General features: G+C 37.1%; 1 protein-coding gene across 5 annotated transcripts in view; it reads left to right on the top strand.

The window, feature by feature from the left end:
- NOX4 (NADPH oxidase 4) overlaps positions 1-21,321 on the top strand; it is a 134,173-nt gene that overhangs the window by 3,154 nt on the left and 109,698 nt on the right. For 2 of the 5 annotated variants that reach the window (XM_045509000.2, XM_010973374.3), the window contains exon 3: positions 19,736-19,846. In XM_045509000.2, the coding sequence (XP_045364956.2) occupies positions 19,736-19,846 (111 nt within the window). Of the gene's footprint in view, positions 1-13,533; positions 13,587-16,199; positions 16,218-19,735; positions 19,847-21,321 lie in introns of those variants that run through there. The other 3 variants (XM_045509003.2, XM_045508998.2, XM_045509001.2) reach the window with 3 other exon arrangements.

The following is a 21,321-nucleotide window of genomic DNA, read 5'->3' as shown; positions in this document are numbered from 1 at the left end:
AAAAAGATGATAAAAGGTCTAAATGGGAGGCTATGAGTGAAAAGTGCAAGAAGCAGATTGAAGAAGAAAGAGGTCATTGTAAGTTAGTTTTTATGGAAACGTAAGGTTGATCATAGTGAGTCGTCAACATTTTCTGAAGAGTCACTGCAGAAAGGAACAGCTTTCTTCTTGGCATCACGCCAAAGGAAGAAAGATGACTTACAGACTTCTCACGTTTTGATAATCACCTATATGAATTTTCTAGTCATTAATTTATCTACACCATTCGGAATAGATATTATCAGGCCTTTTAGTGAAAAAAGAGCTGCTTAATGAAGGAGTATTTAATTTGATTTATCCTTGGCTTCTCTTTTCTAATCTTTTGATGTTGTGGTATTGTTTCATAATATAAGAATTTGCAGGCACTTTTCAAATTGCAAAGAAATACAGTGTAACAGTGGGATATAATTAATTTTAAAATAAGTATTGCTGGCTCCCAAGTTTTACATGTTTAATTATATATCATGAACTTTATGCTTCAGAGCAGTTTATCTTAGAGCCTACCAAACACTCACAAGAACATGATCCCACCATGACAGAACTGTGGAAATCCTGAAAAGGGCATTGGTATTCTGATATTATAAGTCTGTTTTAGGTGAATTTTGAGTTCATAAAAGTCACAATGGTGTTTCTGGAAATGCATTTGATTGCTACCACTTTAAAACACAAATGGAAACAGGATTTCCATTTGCTGAATATTTGGATAATAGCATTTAGTCTAAGGTTACTGTTGCTCATTTGTAAAACGTAAGGTAATAATAAAGTTGGGCTAGTATTATGGGAAGAAAAAATCCACAGGATATATAGCTCATTTGCAGAAAGACTCAGACACTGAGAAGCAGTAAATTCTTTGTAGCAGTCTGAAATCTCTGCTTTCTGCTGAAAAATGATTTATTCAAATGTTTACTTATACTGATGATGTACTAGTCACTTAACAAATATCTTGGTTAAGCTTGGAAACTATTCTTCTCATTTGCACGTGGGTAAATACAGACTGGGGAAGCTGAATGACTTGCTGGAGTCCCTTTGGATGGTCAGTGTCAGAGCTCGGATTTAAATGCCGTGCTGTCTGACCTTTGGCTTTTTCCTCATTTTTAGATTTTCTAAACCACGTCACTGGCCCATCTTAGATACTTAGGCCACTGGTTATTATTACTTTTTATCTGTTCTGCCCAATAGATACATAATATGAGTCATATGTAATTTAAAATTTTTCAGTAGTCCTTCAAAAAAGTAAGAAGAAGCCAGTGACATTAACTTTAACAATATATTTTATTTGGAATAATATATCCAAAGTATTACAATAGATTGAAGCATTCAACATGTGGTCAGTATGTTTAAAAAAATTATTAATGAGATATTTCACATTATTTTGGTCTATTAATTCTCTGAAATATAGTGTATATTTTACACTTACGCACATCACAATTCAGACACTGACTTTTCATCAGAAATACTTGGCCTGTGTTGAAATTTTGTTAAATTTTACAGATGAAAAAGTGGATTCACATACCCAAGTTGGTCCAAACATATTTAAAGATCTTCTAAGAACACAAATGAATATCAGCTTTTAAATTAAAATTAAAATTAATAAAGCTAAAAAATACAGTTCCTTGGTGGCCCTAGACACATTTCACATGCTCAGTAGCCACGTGTGGCTGGTGGCCCCCGTTTTGGACAGTATAGGTGCTGGGTGGGAGGAGATGTTCCTACCTTCATGGCCATGTGCACCTCCCATTTTGCTTTAAAGCAAACGGCTAGTCACCAATCAGCCCGATAAAAAGTCATCAGGACTTACGTGTAGTCCTCTTGCTCCCTGTGTCCTGAACAGGATTAACTCCCGTGGATGGGAAATTGTGGGCTGTAGTTATTGGTGTGTAACTATAAAAATATCTCTGGCTTCTCCCTAATCTTCTGAGCTTTCTGGAGATGGGAGCCTTTGAGAATGAGCCTAAAAGTATTTAATTCTCAGAACTGGCATTCTTAACTACTAGTAGGCTAGGTGACTATCCTCAAACCAAAATTAAGGGTTAAAAAAATTGCATAAGAACTGCCTGGGAAAAGAAGATCTTAAATGATGGGAGATGAAATGATATTGGGGTTTAACGTGTCTTAGTAGGAGTTTTCATCATGATTGTTTTCTCACAGACTGGTTTGACCCAGACCTCGAGGCAGAGTAGTCACGGCTGGTTTATGCCTGAGTTAATGTGCTAATCAGACTGTGCACGTCCTAGGAGATGTTTAATTATGACATGCTGTGAATATTAGAATCTTAAAATTAGCTAAGAGAGAAAAAAGCCTTTTGAAGAAAGCCAAAACAAAACACCCCAAACAAATAATTTTCACCTCTGCATAGCAATGTTTTAAATAAAGGACTCCATTGATTACTTAAAATGAATTCTGTTTTTGATGTATCTATTTTCAAGGAATGGAAAGTGTATTTAGTACTTTAATAGAATGTACTAATGTGTTGCGACCAACTCTGAGAAATGTAGCTTCCTAAATTTTTTGAAATGTTAGGGCAGTTAACTCCGGGTCCTACCTATAGACGCCTTCCTATTCATGTTTACCTGTTTCTGAGTTGTAGTTCTGGAATTTTAGCAGTTAAAGGACATCATTTCACTGATACAAACATTTTAATTTGAGAAGAGAATGCACCAGATTCAGTGTGTCTTGGTTTCATATATTTTTTCCCACAAGCTAGTATTTGTGTATGGACCATTCAGTTTCAACCTAGTTATTCCCATGGTGTCGTGATGGGAATTTATTTTTTTTGCTTTGTCTCACAATTATTATTTTCAACCTGCTGCATGGTCATGATGATCTTTTCTCTTGTTTTAATCTCTTATTGAGATGCCTCTGTTGATTGGAAGAAAGTTGTGAACACTGAGGTTTTTTTCTAATCTTACAATGATGAGCTTTCTTCGGTCAATCATTATCCTTTAAGTGATTTGGAAACATTAACAATTGACCCTCCCAAGAGTCCTAGGAGTTGTATCATAATTAACGTTTTTCAGAGACAGAAATCTGATGTCATGTGAGTTTCTTAAGGTCGGAGATCGGCATCTCTGGACAAATGGACCTGGGATTTTAAGTCAGCATTGATTTTAGAGCTGGCCTAGGCAGCTTTGATTCTGCTGAGAAGGATTATAGGCCTCCTTTCAATTTCGAAAAAGGCTTGATCATTAACTCTTTTTCTTTCATTGCACAGAATATTGTGTGTGGTTTCAATTCAGAGGATGTTATTAACTAAGTGGGTTTTTTTGTTTGTGTTTATTCTTAACATTCTGCTAATTGAAAACAGTTTACTTTCTGTTTACTGGCAGATGAAATGAGTTACAGTTCTCTGATGCAATCATATACTTTATTTACAATAGACTCATAGAATTTTAGACTTGAAAGACAGCTTTGATATCTTTACTTAGACTTCTTACATATTTTCCCAAATAGAAAAAAGTAAAATGATATTTAAAAAGTTTAGCAATTTAAGAAGTTATGGGAAAATATTGATTTACCCCCAAGATAACATACATTTTCAGCATTATAATTGTTTTAGACTTGTTTCAGACAAATTGTTAAGGATTATGAGACTTATTTTTATTTAAATTATTTCTGATTCCATGATGTTTGACAGAAGTTTAGCACAATGTTTAACCTCTTTGTTATATACAGCTAAATGCCCACTTTGTAATTCTCTTTATCAATACCATCCAAAACAGCATAGAATTGGAAGGTGGAATTAGTTTCAGAGATTTTCACATCTACTTCATTCATTTCATTGTTAATACCATCAACAGCAGATTATATTCATTGAGGACTAAGTACCAGGTGTTAGTCTAAGAGCTTTACTTGGATTAATATATTTAATCTTTTCATCTATCTTCTGGAGTAGATATTATTAATTTTTAATTTGTAACCAAGAAAGTGAATTAGAGAAGTTTTGTAACTTACTAGTGAATGACGGAGGCAGGTCTGTAGCCCAGACGTCCTGGTTCTAGAACTTGTATTCCTAACCACTGGGCTCTTCTGCCTCTAGGCAGCATTAGTATCGGGATGTAGTAAATGGACTTGCCATTTTGATAGGACAAAAATCAAATATCAGCCATTTCATGCGATTTAACCTAATAACAGTTGTTATCATTTGTTAATCACATATTATGTGTCAGATACAGTTAGTTCTTTCCTTTTATTATCTCATTTAATCCTTATATATTTAATTCAATCCTTATAACAACCCCAGAGGGTAGGGATGACCACTTTGTACAGAATTGAAAAACTGAGATTCTGAGTCATTAGGTAACTTTCCCCAGTTTGTATGTTTGTTTGTGTGTTTTTGTATTGGTAAGTCCTCTATCAAAAGTACAGGTAAGACTATAGTGTATAGATTATCCCTAAACCTAAGCAGACTTGTACACTCCATCCTGACTGGTTCCTACTGCATTTGTTCGGACTTCCATTACAAAGGATGGCTTCAGCCACAGACACTTACCTCCTCACAGTACTGGGGGCTGTAACTTTCCCCGGGGGAGCATCCAGAGTAGGGGAACGAAGTTTGTAGAGCTGCAGAATGTTATAGGAACCAAGGAGATGGTTCTAGTTCACCTGTCTCATTTGATAGACAGATTTAGTGTAGGGAAATGCCTTCTTTATGGACTCAGCGCAAAGCTGAATGTAGATGGTAGGTCTTCCGACTCTGGTCAGCATTTCTAGTTCATCACGCTAAGTTGATCATAAAATTGATTTTAAAAGTGCGTAGGTAATGCTGCAGAGGAAAATCAAGCATCCTTAATTCCTTATTGACAAGGTCATGAGCTTTGGAGCTATATGGATATGAATTTGAATCCTAGCTCAGGCATTTATCAACCTTTATGATTTTGGGTACCTTACTTCTCTGAGCTTAAGTTTAACTCATCTATAAAGTTAGGCTTAAACCTTCGTCTTAGGTTATTTGTGAAGATTACATGAGAAAATGCAAGTGAGATGCTTAGCATTTGGTGCATAATGTGCTTTTGCTATTGCTGTAAATATTAAGTAGTGTTATTTAGCATTAATGGTATTAATACTATTAATAGTACTAAATAGTAATATACATTATTTGTGTTTGTAAATAAAAATATTAAAAGGAATGAAGAGAAATATAAAATTGGAAGGAATTTGCTGAGCACACGGCAGATGGTGTTTGGACGGAGAGATTTTTCCTTTCCTTTGGTTGACCTCTGGCTGCTCCCCTGATCCTTCTGGACAAAGAAAGGCTCTCCACTGCTATTTGGAATTGGCACAAAATTTGTAGCAACTTGGTTATGATTGCTGAGAGGAATTTCAGCTTGGGGTAGAACACATTTCCTTCAAAAAGGCTTTTATTAATCTTCATTGACCTTGGAGTCTTCAACAGATAACAAGGGAAATAATGCCTATCTCACAAGATTATTGTGAACCTTAAAGAAAATTTAAAGAAATAATAATAATATTAATTAATAATTAACAATAGCTAGAGCCAACATTCACTGAAATACTCTCCTGGTCCAGACGTGTTAAATGCTTTATACATTCAGTGTCAGAGCCTTGACTAGTCTACAAGGTAAATTCTGTTACTTAAGAGGAGGCTAAACACAGAGAGCATAAATAATTTGCTCGTGGATTAAAGGACCTCGCACAAAGCCTACTACGTAAGCAGAGCTCCAAAAGTGCCAGCCGTCCTCTTTCCTCCCCTCTTCTCTCATTCTCGTTCTGTTCACTTAACCTTTCTGCTTATCTCAGAGTGTTGTGTTGAGGATTAGATATGATTTAACAGATAGTGAACTCCTTTGAGGTATTGAAAGCATCGCAGATGCAAAAGTAGTGGTCATTACATATTGTTTCCGTCTCCTGTTCATTCCTCCCAGCTTTTAAGGCTCCAGCAGAGATCCTTTGGGAGTCAGAAAGCATAGTTTGGACCAAGAAATGAGATTTCGTTTTCATGACAGGAAAGCAGCACATGGCCCCTAACATCCAACATGCTTTACATTTACAGTGTTGGTTATTGAAGTGGAATCTTGAAGGGATGTGACATGCTGTAATGAATAATTTCGGCAAAGCATGGACTAAGAGTGAGACTTCAGTATAAGAGAAGATCACGTAGCTGCGGCGTGAGCCCGCCTCCCTTCTTAGTATCCGCGTCTTAATGCAAATTTGTGATGTGATAAAAGTCCATGTAGTACATCATCAGTCTTGTGGAAAGGAGTTCCTTTTCAGTCCTGGCAGTGGACTAAAGAAAAAGCAGATAAAGGAGAAGATGGACTTTTCATGATCAATAGAATTTGTTTACATTTTTAGAGATTGGAAAGTTGAATTTGACCATGACTCCTAGTGAGTCCAGCACATGTTTTATAGGGAAAAGTTGCGTGCTTTGATGATTTTCATGGATTTGGGAATTGTTAAGGGACTTCAGACACATACCAAGAATATCAGGGGTCTGATATAGTTTAAGGCAAGAAAAGTTGAGTGATGCACACCAAGTGAAGCATTTTGTATATCTGAGATTTTTTAAAAAATGGGCACATCTACACCAAGATAAAGTTAAGAAATGATCTAAGGTGAATGTCTTTCTGACAATAATCCTTTTTCCTATGATTGGATTATCAAGTAGCTGATTGCAAATTTCAAGTAATTTAAAAAAATAGAATCTGAGAAAGCCTAGGTCTGTTGGAAGGATCTGACATGGTTGTGATCCAAACAAGTTTCAGTTCTCCCTGTATTTTTGGTTCTCTTTTGTTGACCTTGTTTTTTCCCCAGTACACTCTCTCTTACGTGCTTTCCGATTAGCGTCTTATTCTGAGTGAACTCCCTGTCACCCTCCCTCTCACGGGAACGTGGATTACAAGCTGGGTGAGGAAGCCCTAAGAAGAAACAGTTGTGGAGCAAGAAAATAAGAACCGTCTATTGAGAATCCTGATGAGATAGAATGATGAGAGAGTTTTTACCTCTCACTGATTGTCCCTGGCCAAGTTCCTTTTGATAAGTCACTTTGGGCCTTTGAGCTTTGATAATTCTTTTGGTTTGAAAAACATGGGTCCCAAAGCACACATGTAAAGTCCTTAGAGTTATGCTAACAAAGGTGAAGATACATTTTTCTTTTCTTTGTCTCCCCCATAGCTCAGAATATCTAAAGGGAAAACCAAGCAAATGCCATAAGTAGCCTATATTAATGGATTCCAACTGGAAAAACATGACTCATGTTAAGCCACAGGAATGTAGAGCTTCAACATGCAAGTTCTTCTCCCATTTGAGAAGTGGCATTTGCTGTTGGGCATTATCTGTATTATATTTGTCACCTATGATAGCAGTTTTCTGGGGCTTGGACCTTGGCTAGGACTGTGCAGAATGCATAACTGAACTGTTCAACTATTTTGATCTTGTATATTTTTTTTTAAAGTAAGAGAATGAAAAAATGAGTCAGATGAAAATCTTGGAAGAGTTTAGTTTCCTGGATCGTAATAGATCTACAAGATTTCCTTAACTTTGGTTTGTTTGAAGAAAACTGAGACTTGTACTGGTTTTAAAGCTTGAGTGTGTCATCCTTAAAGGAGAAAATTTGTTCAACACACAGCTTTTAGATATATGAAATTTAATCTGTTAATGTCTTAAATCACGTTTATTGTAATTCTTGATAAGACCAAGTGTCTGCTATTGCATTTTCCTAAGCATGGAGCAATTATTAAATTAATAATAGCTGTGAAAATTTCAGAGTATCAGTGGCAAAAATATAATGTCATGAAAAGAACATGGATTTCGGGGACAAACTGACCTAAGTTGCAATCTTGACTTTACCTCTTAACAAGTTTATCTGTAATTTATTGAAAGCTTCAAAGCCTTAGTTTCCTAAATTTTAAACTGAGAATTATATTATTAAATTGAACTACGTGAGAAGTCCGATATTACTTATAAAAATGGTGATTTTGCATATTTAACCTAATTTCTATTTATAGGACTATTATTATTATTATTTTTGAGGAGAGGATTAAGTAAGATGAGAAAGAAATGAGTGTAAAGTCTATAAACTGTGTTGCTTCCCTTACTTCTAATGGCAAGTTACCGTAGACAAATTCATGACAATTCTAGACTCATTTCTTTCAGGAAGTATTGACGTTAAGAATGTTTTGATATTGAAATCTATTTGGAAATGTTCACTAGTGACTAAAAGAGAAGTTAATGCCTAATTTTGTACAATGTAGAAATTTTGAAGTATTTAAAAAAACATTTTGTAAATGACCATGTATATTTTTTCCTAATTATGATTTTAAAAATATTTAAGCTTACAATTAATTGCTTTTCAAGTGGCAGTAGTTTTCAAATTTTAGCTCCAAATTTCTTGGCCTTTTTTAAACTTTCCATCAAGCAAACCAAAGTTCGAGGTTCACATGAAGAGGACTGATTTTAGAGGACACTAGCAGTGACTCCTCTCTGTAAAAACAAAGGATTTGAAAAACTATGTTCCTGATGTCAGGTACAGAGTATTCAAACAGATACCTCAGTTCACAGCATGCTGTCTTCATGGGTCTGTGCAAGGCCCCTGTTTACATTCTTCATCATTTATTTGTCTACTGATTGATTCATCACTCTACATCCCCCAATCCCCTTTTCCTCCCAACATTGGAAACTTTTCTAATACTGTGATGACATGCATTTTTCCATTGGTGTTTTATGTGCATTTTTTTTTTAAATTCACAAGAATGGCATTGTGTATAGGACTCATTTTCTTTCCTGCTTTTTTCCATCTGGTATTATGTTTCAAAATTTATCTGTGTGACTGTGTATTTCTTTGGTCCTTTTCCTCTAACTGCTAAATAATATTCCATAGTTTGCGTCTGCTATGGAATGCTTAAATACGTGTGCATCAGGAAGTTTAGGTGAATGGTCTGTAACAAATGATCCATTCATTCAGCCCATGTTTAATTTACTTACTCTGTTAGACATTTGGGCCATTTTAATGCATCCAGAGTTCTTATTCTTAGAATTGATAGCTTCTTGGAGACAACAGTATATGTATGCACACATATATGTATTTTGTATATGTATACATATATGGTTTTGCTTTTTTTTTTCAAAGAAAGACTAGAGGAAAGTCAACCTGATTCAAACTTGGAAGTTATGGTTAAAAGATGCTGAGTTAGCTAAGATTGGTAGTATTTTAAGGAAAAAGCTACAACTTAAAGACAACTATGAAATTTAATTCAATTTAAAAAGTTATTAACTAATAGGACTGAGTTCAGCAATTGTAAAATAGATATGTTTAAGTAGGTTGTGTTTGACAGACATGAGCGAAAAATCTTAATACTGAATATCCTATATACAATATATGAGTTTTAACATATGTCATTTTGGATGGTCTGATTAAAATTCTAACCAAGTGAAGGGGTACCATTGCTCTGAGTGTATCTCCCTTTCAGAAATTATTCCATATGCTCAAGCTACTAGTAAATCTGTTTTGGCATCTGAATTTTAGGAGAAATGTTAAGAAATCTAAAATGATTTAAAGATGAGAAGAAAGATATGACAACAATTGTTTCTGATGAAGAGTCACTGAGAGGTGACTAAATACTCAGTAATTGTGACCGGATGTGCTGGACCTGTGATGTGGGAGAAACAAAGCCTTTGTCAGCTCTCTAGTCAATCCATCTCTGCAAAGTACACTCCATTCCCCAGTGCTTTTCCCTGTGCATGGAGCACTTCTGCGGGAGGAGGGAGATGTAACAGTGACATACCCTCTGATGTTCTGTAGCTCTTGAGATTCTTGTTGTTGGGCCTTAGAGAGGAGTGGAGCAAAAGGGATGGGCACAAATATCCACACGAATGTCACAGATGAATTTTTATGTTAAAAAAAATCCATTTTAATAATGTTTGTCAGCTAAAAAGTTCAAATCATTTTCACTTGACATTTTTACCTTTTAGAACAGTTCTATGAGGAAAAGTGGAGGGCATTTTTTATTGCTGTTTGGCTAAATTCTTCAATTCTAGGTTTTGGAGACAGGTGACCTTGGTAGAGGTCACAGGAGCTCGCTGTGGTAAAAATTTCATACCATTTGATCTGCTGACCCATTCACTAGAGAGCATGGCCTTTAGAAACCCATGAATGTGTTCATATGCAATTCTGAATGCCATTCATGTTGAACTTTAACCTTTTCAAACAGACACATGGTCTGGAAGCGAATCTCGTCTGTTCTCTGGGCTTTTGGCACAGGAAAGGCAAGGTATATGAAATTGGGACAGAAATAGCAATCTCGCCTTGTTCTTCTCTCTCTGTAATAGCTACATTTCCTTCTGACTCATAGCAGACCTCTAAGGAGAGACCACATTCCCACTGAACATGGAAGAAAATTCATTTCTGGAAAGGGTAGAATGAAGGAGGATGACACATAAAAGGATAGATTTGAGTTAAGCATAGGGATATCTCGATAAAGTATCAGGATAACTTTGGGTGGTCCCTTTAGTTATATGGAAAATTTTTTTTCTCCAGCTTCCTTCTTTAGGATTGACTGATAGCTTCTTTTAGAGACAGTTGTCTTAAAAAAAGCAATTTTTAGTTGGGAAGATAGGTCAACTTGAGTCAAGAATTACATCATAGTTAAAAGTCTCCAGGGCAATTAGTTGACACAAACCAGCTAGGATCATTTGGAATGAATTACAGTTTTTATGATGGCATAAAGGGACATTCATGAGCTTTTGGATGTACCCCAAGAGCACTGGGTTGGTTGTTTATATTGTTGTTTTTTTTTAAGAAATAATTACTCCAATTATTATTCACTACTTTCTGGCTGCTCATGACATGTTATTCATTGTTGTTTCCATATGAAACCTTATCAAAATAGGTAACCCACTTTTGAAGTAGCCCTTCATTGAAATGTCATTTTTCAAATTTTTGAATGCAACCTTGTTCCCATGGAACATTCATCATCTTCTAAATTCATATCTCTATCGTGATATATTAATGGTACAAACTGAACATTTAACTTAGGACTACAGTTTTGATTTATAGGCCTAGGAAAAATAAACTCTTCTGATTTTATGCTGTGGACCCTTTTGGTTACTATAAAGGCAGTGGAAATTGCCCACCATTGCCCTAGAAAAATCATATAGACTGCTTTACTGGTTATCTCTTCTTGCCTGTATATTTGTCTCATGACTACTTTCTTTGGCTTTCATTGCTAAAATAATATTTTCCCCAAGGAGTATTTTTTTCAGATTAATTTTCTTTAGTGATGACCATGCATTTTTGAGGTTCACAAGGATAAGAGGCGTTTGGGCTTTGCCACTTCCCTTGCTTCCACCTGTAGCTTTGTGGTGGAGATAAAGGTATGATGAATAGGTAAACCATTACACTATAATGGAGGGGGAAGGTATAGCTCAGTGGTAGAGCAAGGGCTTAGCATGCACCAGGTCCTGGGTTCAATTCCCAGTACCTCCATTAAACAAACAAACAAACAAAACCCCATCCATTACAACATAATGGGCTAAATGTTCCAAAGGAGGTATGGTTCAAGGCAGGAAGGAAGTATCGAGAAAGATGCTCCAAATTTTTCAGAATATCTGAAAAAGGGAAAATTTGGGGATGTAAATGAAGGTAAGTGTGAGGATATGGGCCCTAGCAAGGCCTAAGAGAGAAAACGACCCTTGGGCTGAGATTTGAAGACTAATAAAGGGTTCATCTGGTAGTCAGCACGGAGGTTGGAAGAGGTGGGAAGCCATCACTATCAGAAGGATAGGCAGCAGCGTGAGCCCGGGGTAGGGAACTGAGCTGTGCAGGGACGGCGTGGGCTAGCTAGTCTGAGTAATGCAACCAGAATCTGCCCTGAGTCATACAGTGTAAAAGGATAACTGAGTAGCCTTATGGGATCATCAGTTTGCTTATTTACAGACTTCTAATATAAGTCAGATCGAAAAGAAGGTTGGACTGGATGACCTATATGGTCTCATCAGAGAGCTATAGTGGCCCCGAGGGTTTTCTTTAAATTGCGTGTGGTTCAGTTCCATGGAGCAGATCCCCGTCTCTAGAATGGTGGGCGCTGGGGATGTGGAGGCGGGGCTGCAGTCCTGGGAAGTGTGTAGGGTGGAGGGAGCAGGTCTGAGTTCTGATCCTGGATGTGAACTAGATCTCTTGCATAATCACTTTTGGTTTTGATTTTTCTTTTCTTCTCTTTTCTTTTCTTTTCTTTTCCCTTCTCTTTCCCTTCCCTTCCCTCCCCTGCCCTCCCCTTCCTCCCTTCCTCCCCTCCTCCCTTCCTTCCTTCCTCCCTTCCTCCCTTTCTCTCCTTTCTCTCCTTTCTTTCTTTCTTTCTTCCTTCCTTCCTTTCTTTCACTCTCTCTCTTTCTTTCTTTCTCTCTTTCTTCCCTTCTTTCTCTCTCTCTTTCTTTTTCTTTCTTTCTTTCTTTCTTTCTTTCTTTCTTTCTTTCTTTCTCTCTTTCTCTCTTTCTTTCTTTCTTTCTCTCTCTTTCTTTCTCTCTTTCTTTCTTTCTCTCATTCTCTCTTTCTTTCCCTCTTTCTCTCTTTCTTTCCCTTTCTTTCTTTCTTTCTTTCTTTCTTTCTTTCTTTCTTTCTTTCTTTCTTTCTTTCTTTCTTTCTTTCCTTCCTTCCTTCCTTCCTTCTCCTTTTCTTTTTCTTTCTTTCTTTCTTTCTTTCTTTCTCTCTTTCTTTCTTTCTTTCTTCCTTCCTTCCTTCCTTCCTTCCTTTCTTTCTTTCTTCTTTTCTTTCTTTCTTTCTTTCTTTCTTTCTTTCTTTCTTTTTCTTTCTCTCTTTCTTTCTTTCTTTCTTCCTTCCTTCCTTCCTTCCTTCCTTCCTTCCTTCCTTCCTTTCTCCTTTCTTTCTCTTCCTTTCTTTCTTTCTTTTTCTTTCTTTCTTTCTCCCTTTCCCTTTCTTTCTTTCTTTTCCTTCCTTCCTTTCTTCTTTTCTTTCTTTCTTTCTCTCTCTTTCTTTCTTTCTTTCTTTTTCTTTCTTCCTTCCTTCCTTCCTTCCTTCCTTCCTTCCTTCCTTCCTTCCTTCCTTCCTTTCTTTCTTTCTTCCTTTCTTCCTTTCTTTCCTTTCTTTTCTTTCTTTTCTTTCTTTCTTCTTTCCTTTCCTCTCTCTTTTCTTCCAAAATGAAGGATTAGCTCAGAGGCTCACTTGTTCACCATCTACCATATGTTTATTGCACGCTAGAACTCTCTGAATTCTTTAGATAGAGTTGAGTAGAGTAAACCTCAGCTCCCATAACTCCAACTATAATGAGTGCTGAGCATGGAAAGAAAGTCCTGGAAAGAGTGATTTTTCAGGAAGCTATACCATAAGAGCATTTAAATTCTGAAACTAGATCTGGTGTGTGGGTGGCCAGGGACCAGGATGATGACAATAGCTTCTGTTCACTTCTCACTAGATGCCAAGCTAAGTGTGTGTATGTATATATGATCATTTAATACATTATGATCGATAATGCAGTAGATGTATTATTTTCGTTTTTTTCACAGATGAGGAAAATCAGACAGAAAGGGTAGTAAAATTACCGAAGGCCACACGGCTAGTGAAGGTGCTTCAAATTCAGGTGTGTCTGCCTTGAAAGTGTATTCCACAGCAGTGACTGCCAAGCCTGGTTGTACCTCCTGAGGGCCCCACTCCAGATCTAAGGAAACAGAATCCTAAGGAAGTACCACAGAGATATGTTTATTTTAAAATAGTCCATCAAGGAATTTCAGTGTGCAGTTAGATCAGAGAAATTTGGGGCAAAGATTTGCATAAAATGACAGGAAAACCTACTGGTTGGGTAGAAGGCCAAACGACTGAAAGAGTAAGAAAGCACTCTGATTTGGAAGGAGTGTTCTGCAAAGTGTCTGAATTCACATCTTGGTCCTAGGGAGGGACGTGTTCTGGTCTGTCCTTAGGGAGGTGACAGAGGGCAGAGAGAGAAGCCTGGGTGCTAATCCTTGTGTCTTTCCAAAGCAGCAGTGCGTGGAGAAGCAAAAGGAAGTTTGGGCTGGATGACATGTGCGGCCCCGTGCAAGAGCTAAGTTCTGTGATGATGAACCGTGTAACATTTAGGTGTTGTGTAGGCTTCACTTGGTTTGATTAAAAATATTTCCTTGGAGGAAAAGTGTCAATAAAATTGACCTTAATGAGTACAAATTTACATAATTTTTGACAACCGCAAAATACCAAATCTGAATATGAAAAATCTTTTATAAGCCTCGATAATGATTTTTAATTTTACTTTTCCCTGGAAATGACTAAGTGTTGACTCACCAAGAAATAGCTAGAAGAATGACCAATTATTGAAGCTGCCTATTAATACTACTCTGGCCTTTTCAGATCCCCCTGAACACCAGTTTTGCATAGATATTGACATGTAAAATGTTGTTTTATATTTCCCTAAAATTGCTGAGAAAATTTCCAGGTGAAAACAAAATGTTCATTTGAAAATTAATTTGCCAGAAAAGGTAGTTTGCAAGTCCTCTCTGGAGTCAACTATTTAATAGAATTTTGTTGCATTTTAATAGCTTTGTCAAGAACTTAGATGAAGATGAGGAAAATGTGAACATAAAATTTTCAACTAAGGCAAAATTGAGAAGGGAAACTATCACAATATAATATTCACACCCTATAGAACATGGGCTGATGCCCATAAATTCTTACATTTTTGGACCTGCTCTCTCACACTTCTGTTTTTCCTTTCCTTTCCTTTCCTTTCCTTTCCTTTCCTTTCCTTTTCTTTTCTTTTCTTCTCTTTTTCTTTTCTTTTCTTTTCCTTTTCTTTTCTTTTCTTTTCTTTTCTTTTCTTTTCCTTTTCTTTCTCTTTCTTTCTTTCTTTCTTTCTTTCTTTCTTTCTTTCTTTCTTTTCCTTTTCTTTTCTTTTCTTTTCTTTTCTTTTCTTTTCTTTTCTTTTCTTTTCTTTTCTTTTCTTTTCTTTTCTTTTCTTTTCTTTTTCTTCTTCCTTTCTTTCTTCCCACTATAAGGTAAAGGGGTTGTTGCTTGATAGCAATTCATGTGAGAAAATTGTCGTAAACACAAGATGAGCCATTAAGCAACGTAGTCGCCCCACTATATGACAGGGCTTCACCATCAGCAGATTGTGTCCTTAAGGAGGGAGAGGATGGTCTTCAGTACTGAGTTCTGGTGAACTGGGAGAGGCCACTGAAATGGTGAGAGAGTCTTAAAATCATATCAGGAGTTTTAGAGCCAGTGAATTAGCTGAAGACAGTAAGTTAGCCTGAAGAAAATAAGATTGAGCCAGGAAACCATGCCCCTTTTATCTTCAGTTTTTGAATGTCTATTTTGGAAATACTATTATTCAGAGTAGTCTGGTGAGTCGAAGTTACAGAGATGCAGATTTGATGTAAGTGTAAGACAACAAAACAGAAGTTTTTGACAGTAGAACAGTCTGCTGTCCCTGCAGATACTCCACAGAGGGTAGATTACCTTCAGTCAGCACCCTTGTAGAAGGGCTCAGACACTGGGCGGATCGTGGGATGTGGGTTAGTCCCTGTTAGTTCTCCAGTTTTAGAGGTATATATTTTAGAGCATTATTTAGCAAAGTAAATTTACTGATAAATGAAATATTAAGTCAAAGCTGAATCCCTTCTCTGTGGAAGACTCAGCGATTATTGCCATAAAATGTAGCTCTTGTCTCAAACAAAAGTTGACTTTTGTGATGATTAACTGCACCCAGTACTGTCACTGCCCAAATGATGTCCTTTCAATTTGTTCTCCATCCTCAATTCGGAGTTAGCATTACCAAATACTAATCTCTTCTCAGCACCTCCCTCCTTAAAACACACACACTCTACTTGGACTTTAGGATAAAGACACACATTCTTTTTAATTTAATTTAATTTTTTAATTGAAGTATAGTTGATTTACAATGTTGTATTGTTAGTTTCTGCATATTCTTAATGTGACCTCCAGAATCCAGCAAGGTCAGCCCCTACCTGCTTCCTCAGTTTTATGTTGTGCTGTCTTCCATTTCCAATCCAATCACATTGGCCTACTCTTTAATTTCTCATGTATACACTACACTCCCATTTGCCATACGGCAGTTCTCATGCTGTTTTCTTCTGCATAAATGTCCTTCTCATTGCTAGGTGACTTCTGCTTCCCCTCCAGATCTCAGCTCACTTTTCACTTCATGGAAGATGCCTTCCTGACCTTCCTATTTGGATCACATCTCCTGTTACACATGCGGGTACGCTGTATTTCTCATTCACAGCATTGGTCACTGTGTATTGGTTACAATTTACCTTTGATTATGTAGCTATTTGATTCATATCTGTTTCCCCTACTAAAATATAACATCCTAAGGAAAAAGGTATCTTTTTGTTTTTAGTTCACTATTGAACTCCTGGTGTCTCGTGACATGTGCACGTCACAATAAATATGTGTTGAATGAATAACAGATGTAATAGAATGAAAGATAACACTTCCTGTGGAAGCACAGAAGAGAACATTTAGAGAAAGGATGTGATACAGTGACCCTAAGTCAGTAAGTTAATTTTATATAGTGCTCGCATTTTTTAAACCAGTTTTACTTTTCACAACAGTCCTGAAACAGCTAGGATCATTATATCTTATCATATTATATTAATTTTACCGATAAGAAAATTTTACTCCATCAGCTTGATAGACAAGGATGGTTAACTAGCCCAAGGTGAATAGTTACTAAGTAACAGATTTAAGATTAAAAAAACGACGAACATGTGTTTGAGATTTTACGAAAATAACCATGTGCTTGCTGTACCCAGATGTTACATTCTTTTATAAGTTGCTTCAAATGCCGTATTTTCTTAGAATTTTCTTTAAGACTGTCTTAGTTCAGGCTGCCATAATAAAATACTGCAGACTGGGTGGCTTAAACAACAAACATTTATTTCTCTCAGTGTTGGTGGCTGGGGAGTCCAAGATCAAGTCGCCAGCAGATTTGGTGTCTGTTGAGAGTCCTTTTCCTGGTTTGCAATCGGCTGCCTTCTTGCTGTGTCCTCATGTGGTGGAGGGAGAGCTCTGGTCTCTTCCTCTTCTTAATAAGGACACTAATCCCATCATGGGGGCTCTACCCTCATGATTTTATCTAAACCTAATACCTCCCAAAGCCTCCACCTCCAAATGCCATCACATTAGGGTTTCAACATACGAATTTGGCAGGGGTGAGGGGGACAGAAACATCCAGTCCATAGCAAGGACCAAACTATGTTTTATTGGTACATACTCTTCTAAAATAAATTTATAGTTTTAAAAACCACCTATGGAATTCTCAGATACGTTTGAGACCTTGACAGGTAGGATTTGAACCATGAAAGTAACGCTGCCATCTAGTGATAATTAATCTGAATGAGATTTGAAACCCAGGGTAGCAGGTTAAGCTCTCTAGGAATGGTAGAACCCATCATCCGCGTGGCGTGGGCTAGGCTCAAAACTTCAGCCGTCATTTCTTTGTAGTGAATGTTTGAAGTCGCTGATTCTTATGGAGGTCATGAATTACTCATGACTAAATAAAACAAATCTTAGCTGTAGAATATTAGCCGTGTAGTAAGTAGAGACAATGGTTTCCTATGATTTTGCCACCTGACTGAGATCTCTCTCCGTTTCCTCGCTCTCTCCACTGCTTCTGAGTGAGGGAGTTCTGTACTCTGATAACCAAATAAAAAGAATTCTTCATCTTGGTTTAAAGAACTTAGTATATTCATTAACAAACATATATGAGGAAATGGGTCCTTGGTAAAATTTCCGGTTAGATTTTGCAGCATCATAAGAAGGAAGTGGAATGCCCAAATAAACTCCATTTATCCCAAGGGGACACTTAAAGCCACTTTGAATTAAATTCCTGTGATTTAATGTAAACACAGCAATAAAACACTTCTAGACATGTGATAAATGGCTAGAAAATGCAAAAATAAAAGAATTTTCTGTAAAGCACTGAGCCACAAAGAAAATTTGGATAATTTATTTGTATCTCTTAAGTCCTGAAGGTATATGGTAGATTTTAGCTGATATATTTTAAGTGAGGTGTCATAGTACATTAAAATTGCAGATAAAATTACCATCTAAAATCCCTCGAGCTAGAATTTTCTCATTTTCTTATTACATGCAAATGCTGGATCACAAAGAAATAGCAATTATTCTATTTCTCTGGAGGCCTAAACAACAAAAACCTATCACTCTGAAATGATAATAATTTTGCTTAGTTAGGTGACAAAATTCTATTTAACATTTTTTTTTAGATCATCCAGAGAGGATTTTTTCTATTTGTCCACTTACTGGTATATTCATTGAACTGTATCCCTAAGGTGTTCAAACTCTTGGTGTAGAAATAGCCTAGGTGAAAAAATTAATTACTTTTTATATAAGTCAATGCAAATTATTGCTTTCCTGACATGACTTATTACCCTGTCCCCCCTTCAGGAACAATATTTCATATACTGGCAGTAAACACTATGTAACAGAATTGCTGTTTTGCCGAGTTAAATTGGGATTCTCAGGGACTGGAAAAATTTTAAGATAAGAAAAGCATCTGATTTACCCGTATTTCTTATTTAATATCCTTAAAGTAGTTTTATGTTTATTTCAGGACAAGTCCGTAGGTTTGACCCCATCTCTTCTTTTTGGGTGCTACACTATTCATATGGAGCATGCAGATAGTACAAGAAAACAGCAGATGTCAATCCAGCAAGAGTTTGATTTAAAATTAGTCACCAAAAAGGATTGCATCAATACCAAAGTGGACTGATTCTTTGAAAAATATGTTGTACAGATATCATATGATAACACTTATGTGTGGAATCTTAAAAAATATATAAATCTTATTTACAAGCCAAAAATAGACTCACAGACATAGAGAACATATGGTTACCAAAGGGGAAAGGGTGGAGGGGGGGATAAATTAGGAGTTGGGTATTAACAGATACACATTATTATATATAAACTAGATAAACAACAAGGACTTACTGTATAGCACAGAGAACTATATTCAGTTTGTGATAACATATAATAACATATAATGGAAAAGAATCTAACAAAATATATGTGTATGTATACGTATAACTGAATTGCTTTGCTATACACCTGTAAGTAACGTAAATCAACTGCACTCCAATAAAAAGCAAAGTTTATAAAAAGAAGAATATGTTGTGGGGTGTGGTTATGATTAGCTTTGTGTGGGGCACAGCTGATCTGGGATCCCCCTGGTTTGGGGTCCGGGAAGTACTCTGGAAGAGTAGTACTTAAGATGAACCCTGACACGTGAGTCCAGCCAGTGTGGTGAAGAACTGCAAGGCAGCCAGCGGTGTGGAAGGGAGTTGTGCAGAGGCTGAGTGTTCTAGAGAGAACAGAAATGACAATCCTTTGTTTGAAATTCTTGGCACCTTATCAATGAGCAAATGATCCCACACTGCATGATGTGGAGGTGCAGAATAGACCGACGCTCTCTAGGGCTCACCCAGAGCAGTGTGGTGGGGGTGGGATAAGAAAATGACTTTGCACTGAAAGAATGTAGTCAGGTGATTAAAACACCGGTAGAAATGAGAGGAGACCAAGTCTGATGGCAGTGCAGGGCAGAAGGAGCCGTTTCTCTCTCGCAGAGAGGAAAGTGGGAGGTTGGTCAGGACTCTGGAAGGAGTTAGCGTTTGCTGTGATCCTGCAGGGTGAGTCCTGCAGTATGGTTGTAGTTGACTTGTCCTTGACTGTATTTTGACCCTCGCCTTATTTGTTCAGCTAGGATTGTGTCTAAGCAGAGCTTCCGCGTCTGTTCTCAACCTCAACTGCAGCCTTATCCTCTTACCCATGTGCCGGACGCTCCTGGCTTACCTTCGAGGATCCCAGAAGGTAAGGAAAAAAAAAAAAATCCAGCATAAAAATCAAGGGTAAAAGTGGCCTGTGAGTCCTACTTGGTGTTCATGGCCTGACTTTTCAGGTGAAGTGATTTCTTCAAAGACAATAGTAAAGAGCTCGTCACCTGTCATGATGATCAGCGAGCTGTTCCACAGCAGGCAGAAGGGCAGCGGATCACAGAGTGCTGGGCACGGTGCTCAGCGCTTCACATCTGTGGTTGGGCATCCCCACGGAGATTCTGCGGGTATCGCAGAGGAAGAGAGTGAGGCATAGGGAGTTTAGGTAATCTGACCGAGATAATGAGACGGCTGAATGGTGGAACTCAGCCCAGCCCCGGTTCTGAGCTCTTCCTACTAGGCTGTCCCTCATTGAGATTGTGTATTTCCATTGTGTTACACTCACGTGGGCAAACTGGAGCCCTGTGGTCGTTGAGCGACACACAGGGAGACTGCTGGTGTTGGTGGCAGTTTCTTCTTGAAACACATACCTGTTTTGAGCTGTGTAAAAGGCTTGAAATAGATGTCTTTTTTTTTTAAACCAGAAACATTGTTCAACTTTATCATTCTCTGCCCTACTCCTTGCTAATTTCACATTTCTTCTAATTTTTCAAAAATGGACAGAACTTTCTATATTGCAGTGACTTTTATAGCATTCGCTTCGAAATAGATGTCTTGATTATGATGTGATGTCATGTGTAATATTAAGTGTTGCAAAACGATGGATTCAAGAAAACGGAAAAGCCCTTTGAAAGTTCAAATTCAACTGAAATTGTTTTTTCTCTTCAATTATCCTCATGTGTGTGTTGTGTGTGTGCCTGTGTTGTGTGTATGTGTGTGTGTGAGTTTCTTTCTTCATTAAAATAGTTAGGCACTGCTGGATCGATACTGTATTTTAAAAGGAATTGTTAACATGAGGCCACTTTGATGTTCTGCGAAGTTCAGGTGAGTGGGTTTATGGCAGTAAAACTTCTCAACTTTTTCACGTAATTATATTTAGAAATGCTTTACTTTTAGTCATGCAGTCATTTGTGGAAATACCTATTTCTCTAGGTTGCCAACCATTGTAAAATGCTAGGTTTTGATCCCTGTGGCTGGCCATTGGCTTGGTGTAAAGAAACGGAAGATAAATGCCAGGAAATGAAAAGTGCCCACTTAAGTCTCTCAGTATTTAATAAGCCTTAAAGAATTGTTCCCCAGTGTGAAACTTAGGCATTCAAAAATGCTTGACATTTTACTTTTGCATAAGATCAAGCGGGCATTTAATCCTGTGGTTGAAATTGCTTCATTTAAAAAAAAAAATCTTATTTTTTGACCACAAAAGGAAATCATAGATACTGTAAAATTAAAACATTCCAGAAATATGCAAAGCAATCAGTTAAGGTCTCCCCTAATATTTCTCTGCCAGGACAGCTGTTGACTGATGGGGGTAAATGCCAGTAAAAATGTTAACATATAGTGCCTTTAATTTTA

This window comes from Camelus bactrianus, chromosome 10 (assembly GCF_048773025.1).
Source record: "Camelus bactrianus isolate YW-2024 breed Bactrian camel chromosome 10, ASM4877302v1, whole genome shotgun sequence".
In the NCBI taxonomy this organism is placed as follows: domain Eukaryota; kingdom Metazoa; phylum Chordata; class Mammalia; order Artiodactyla; family Camelidae; genus Camelus; species Camelus bactrianus.
Note: the sequence above shows the minus strand (reverse complement) of the source record. Positions and strands in the feature narration are given on the sequence as shown.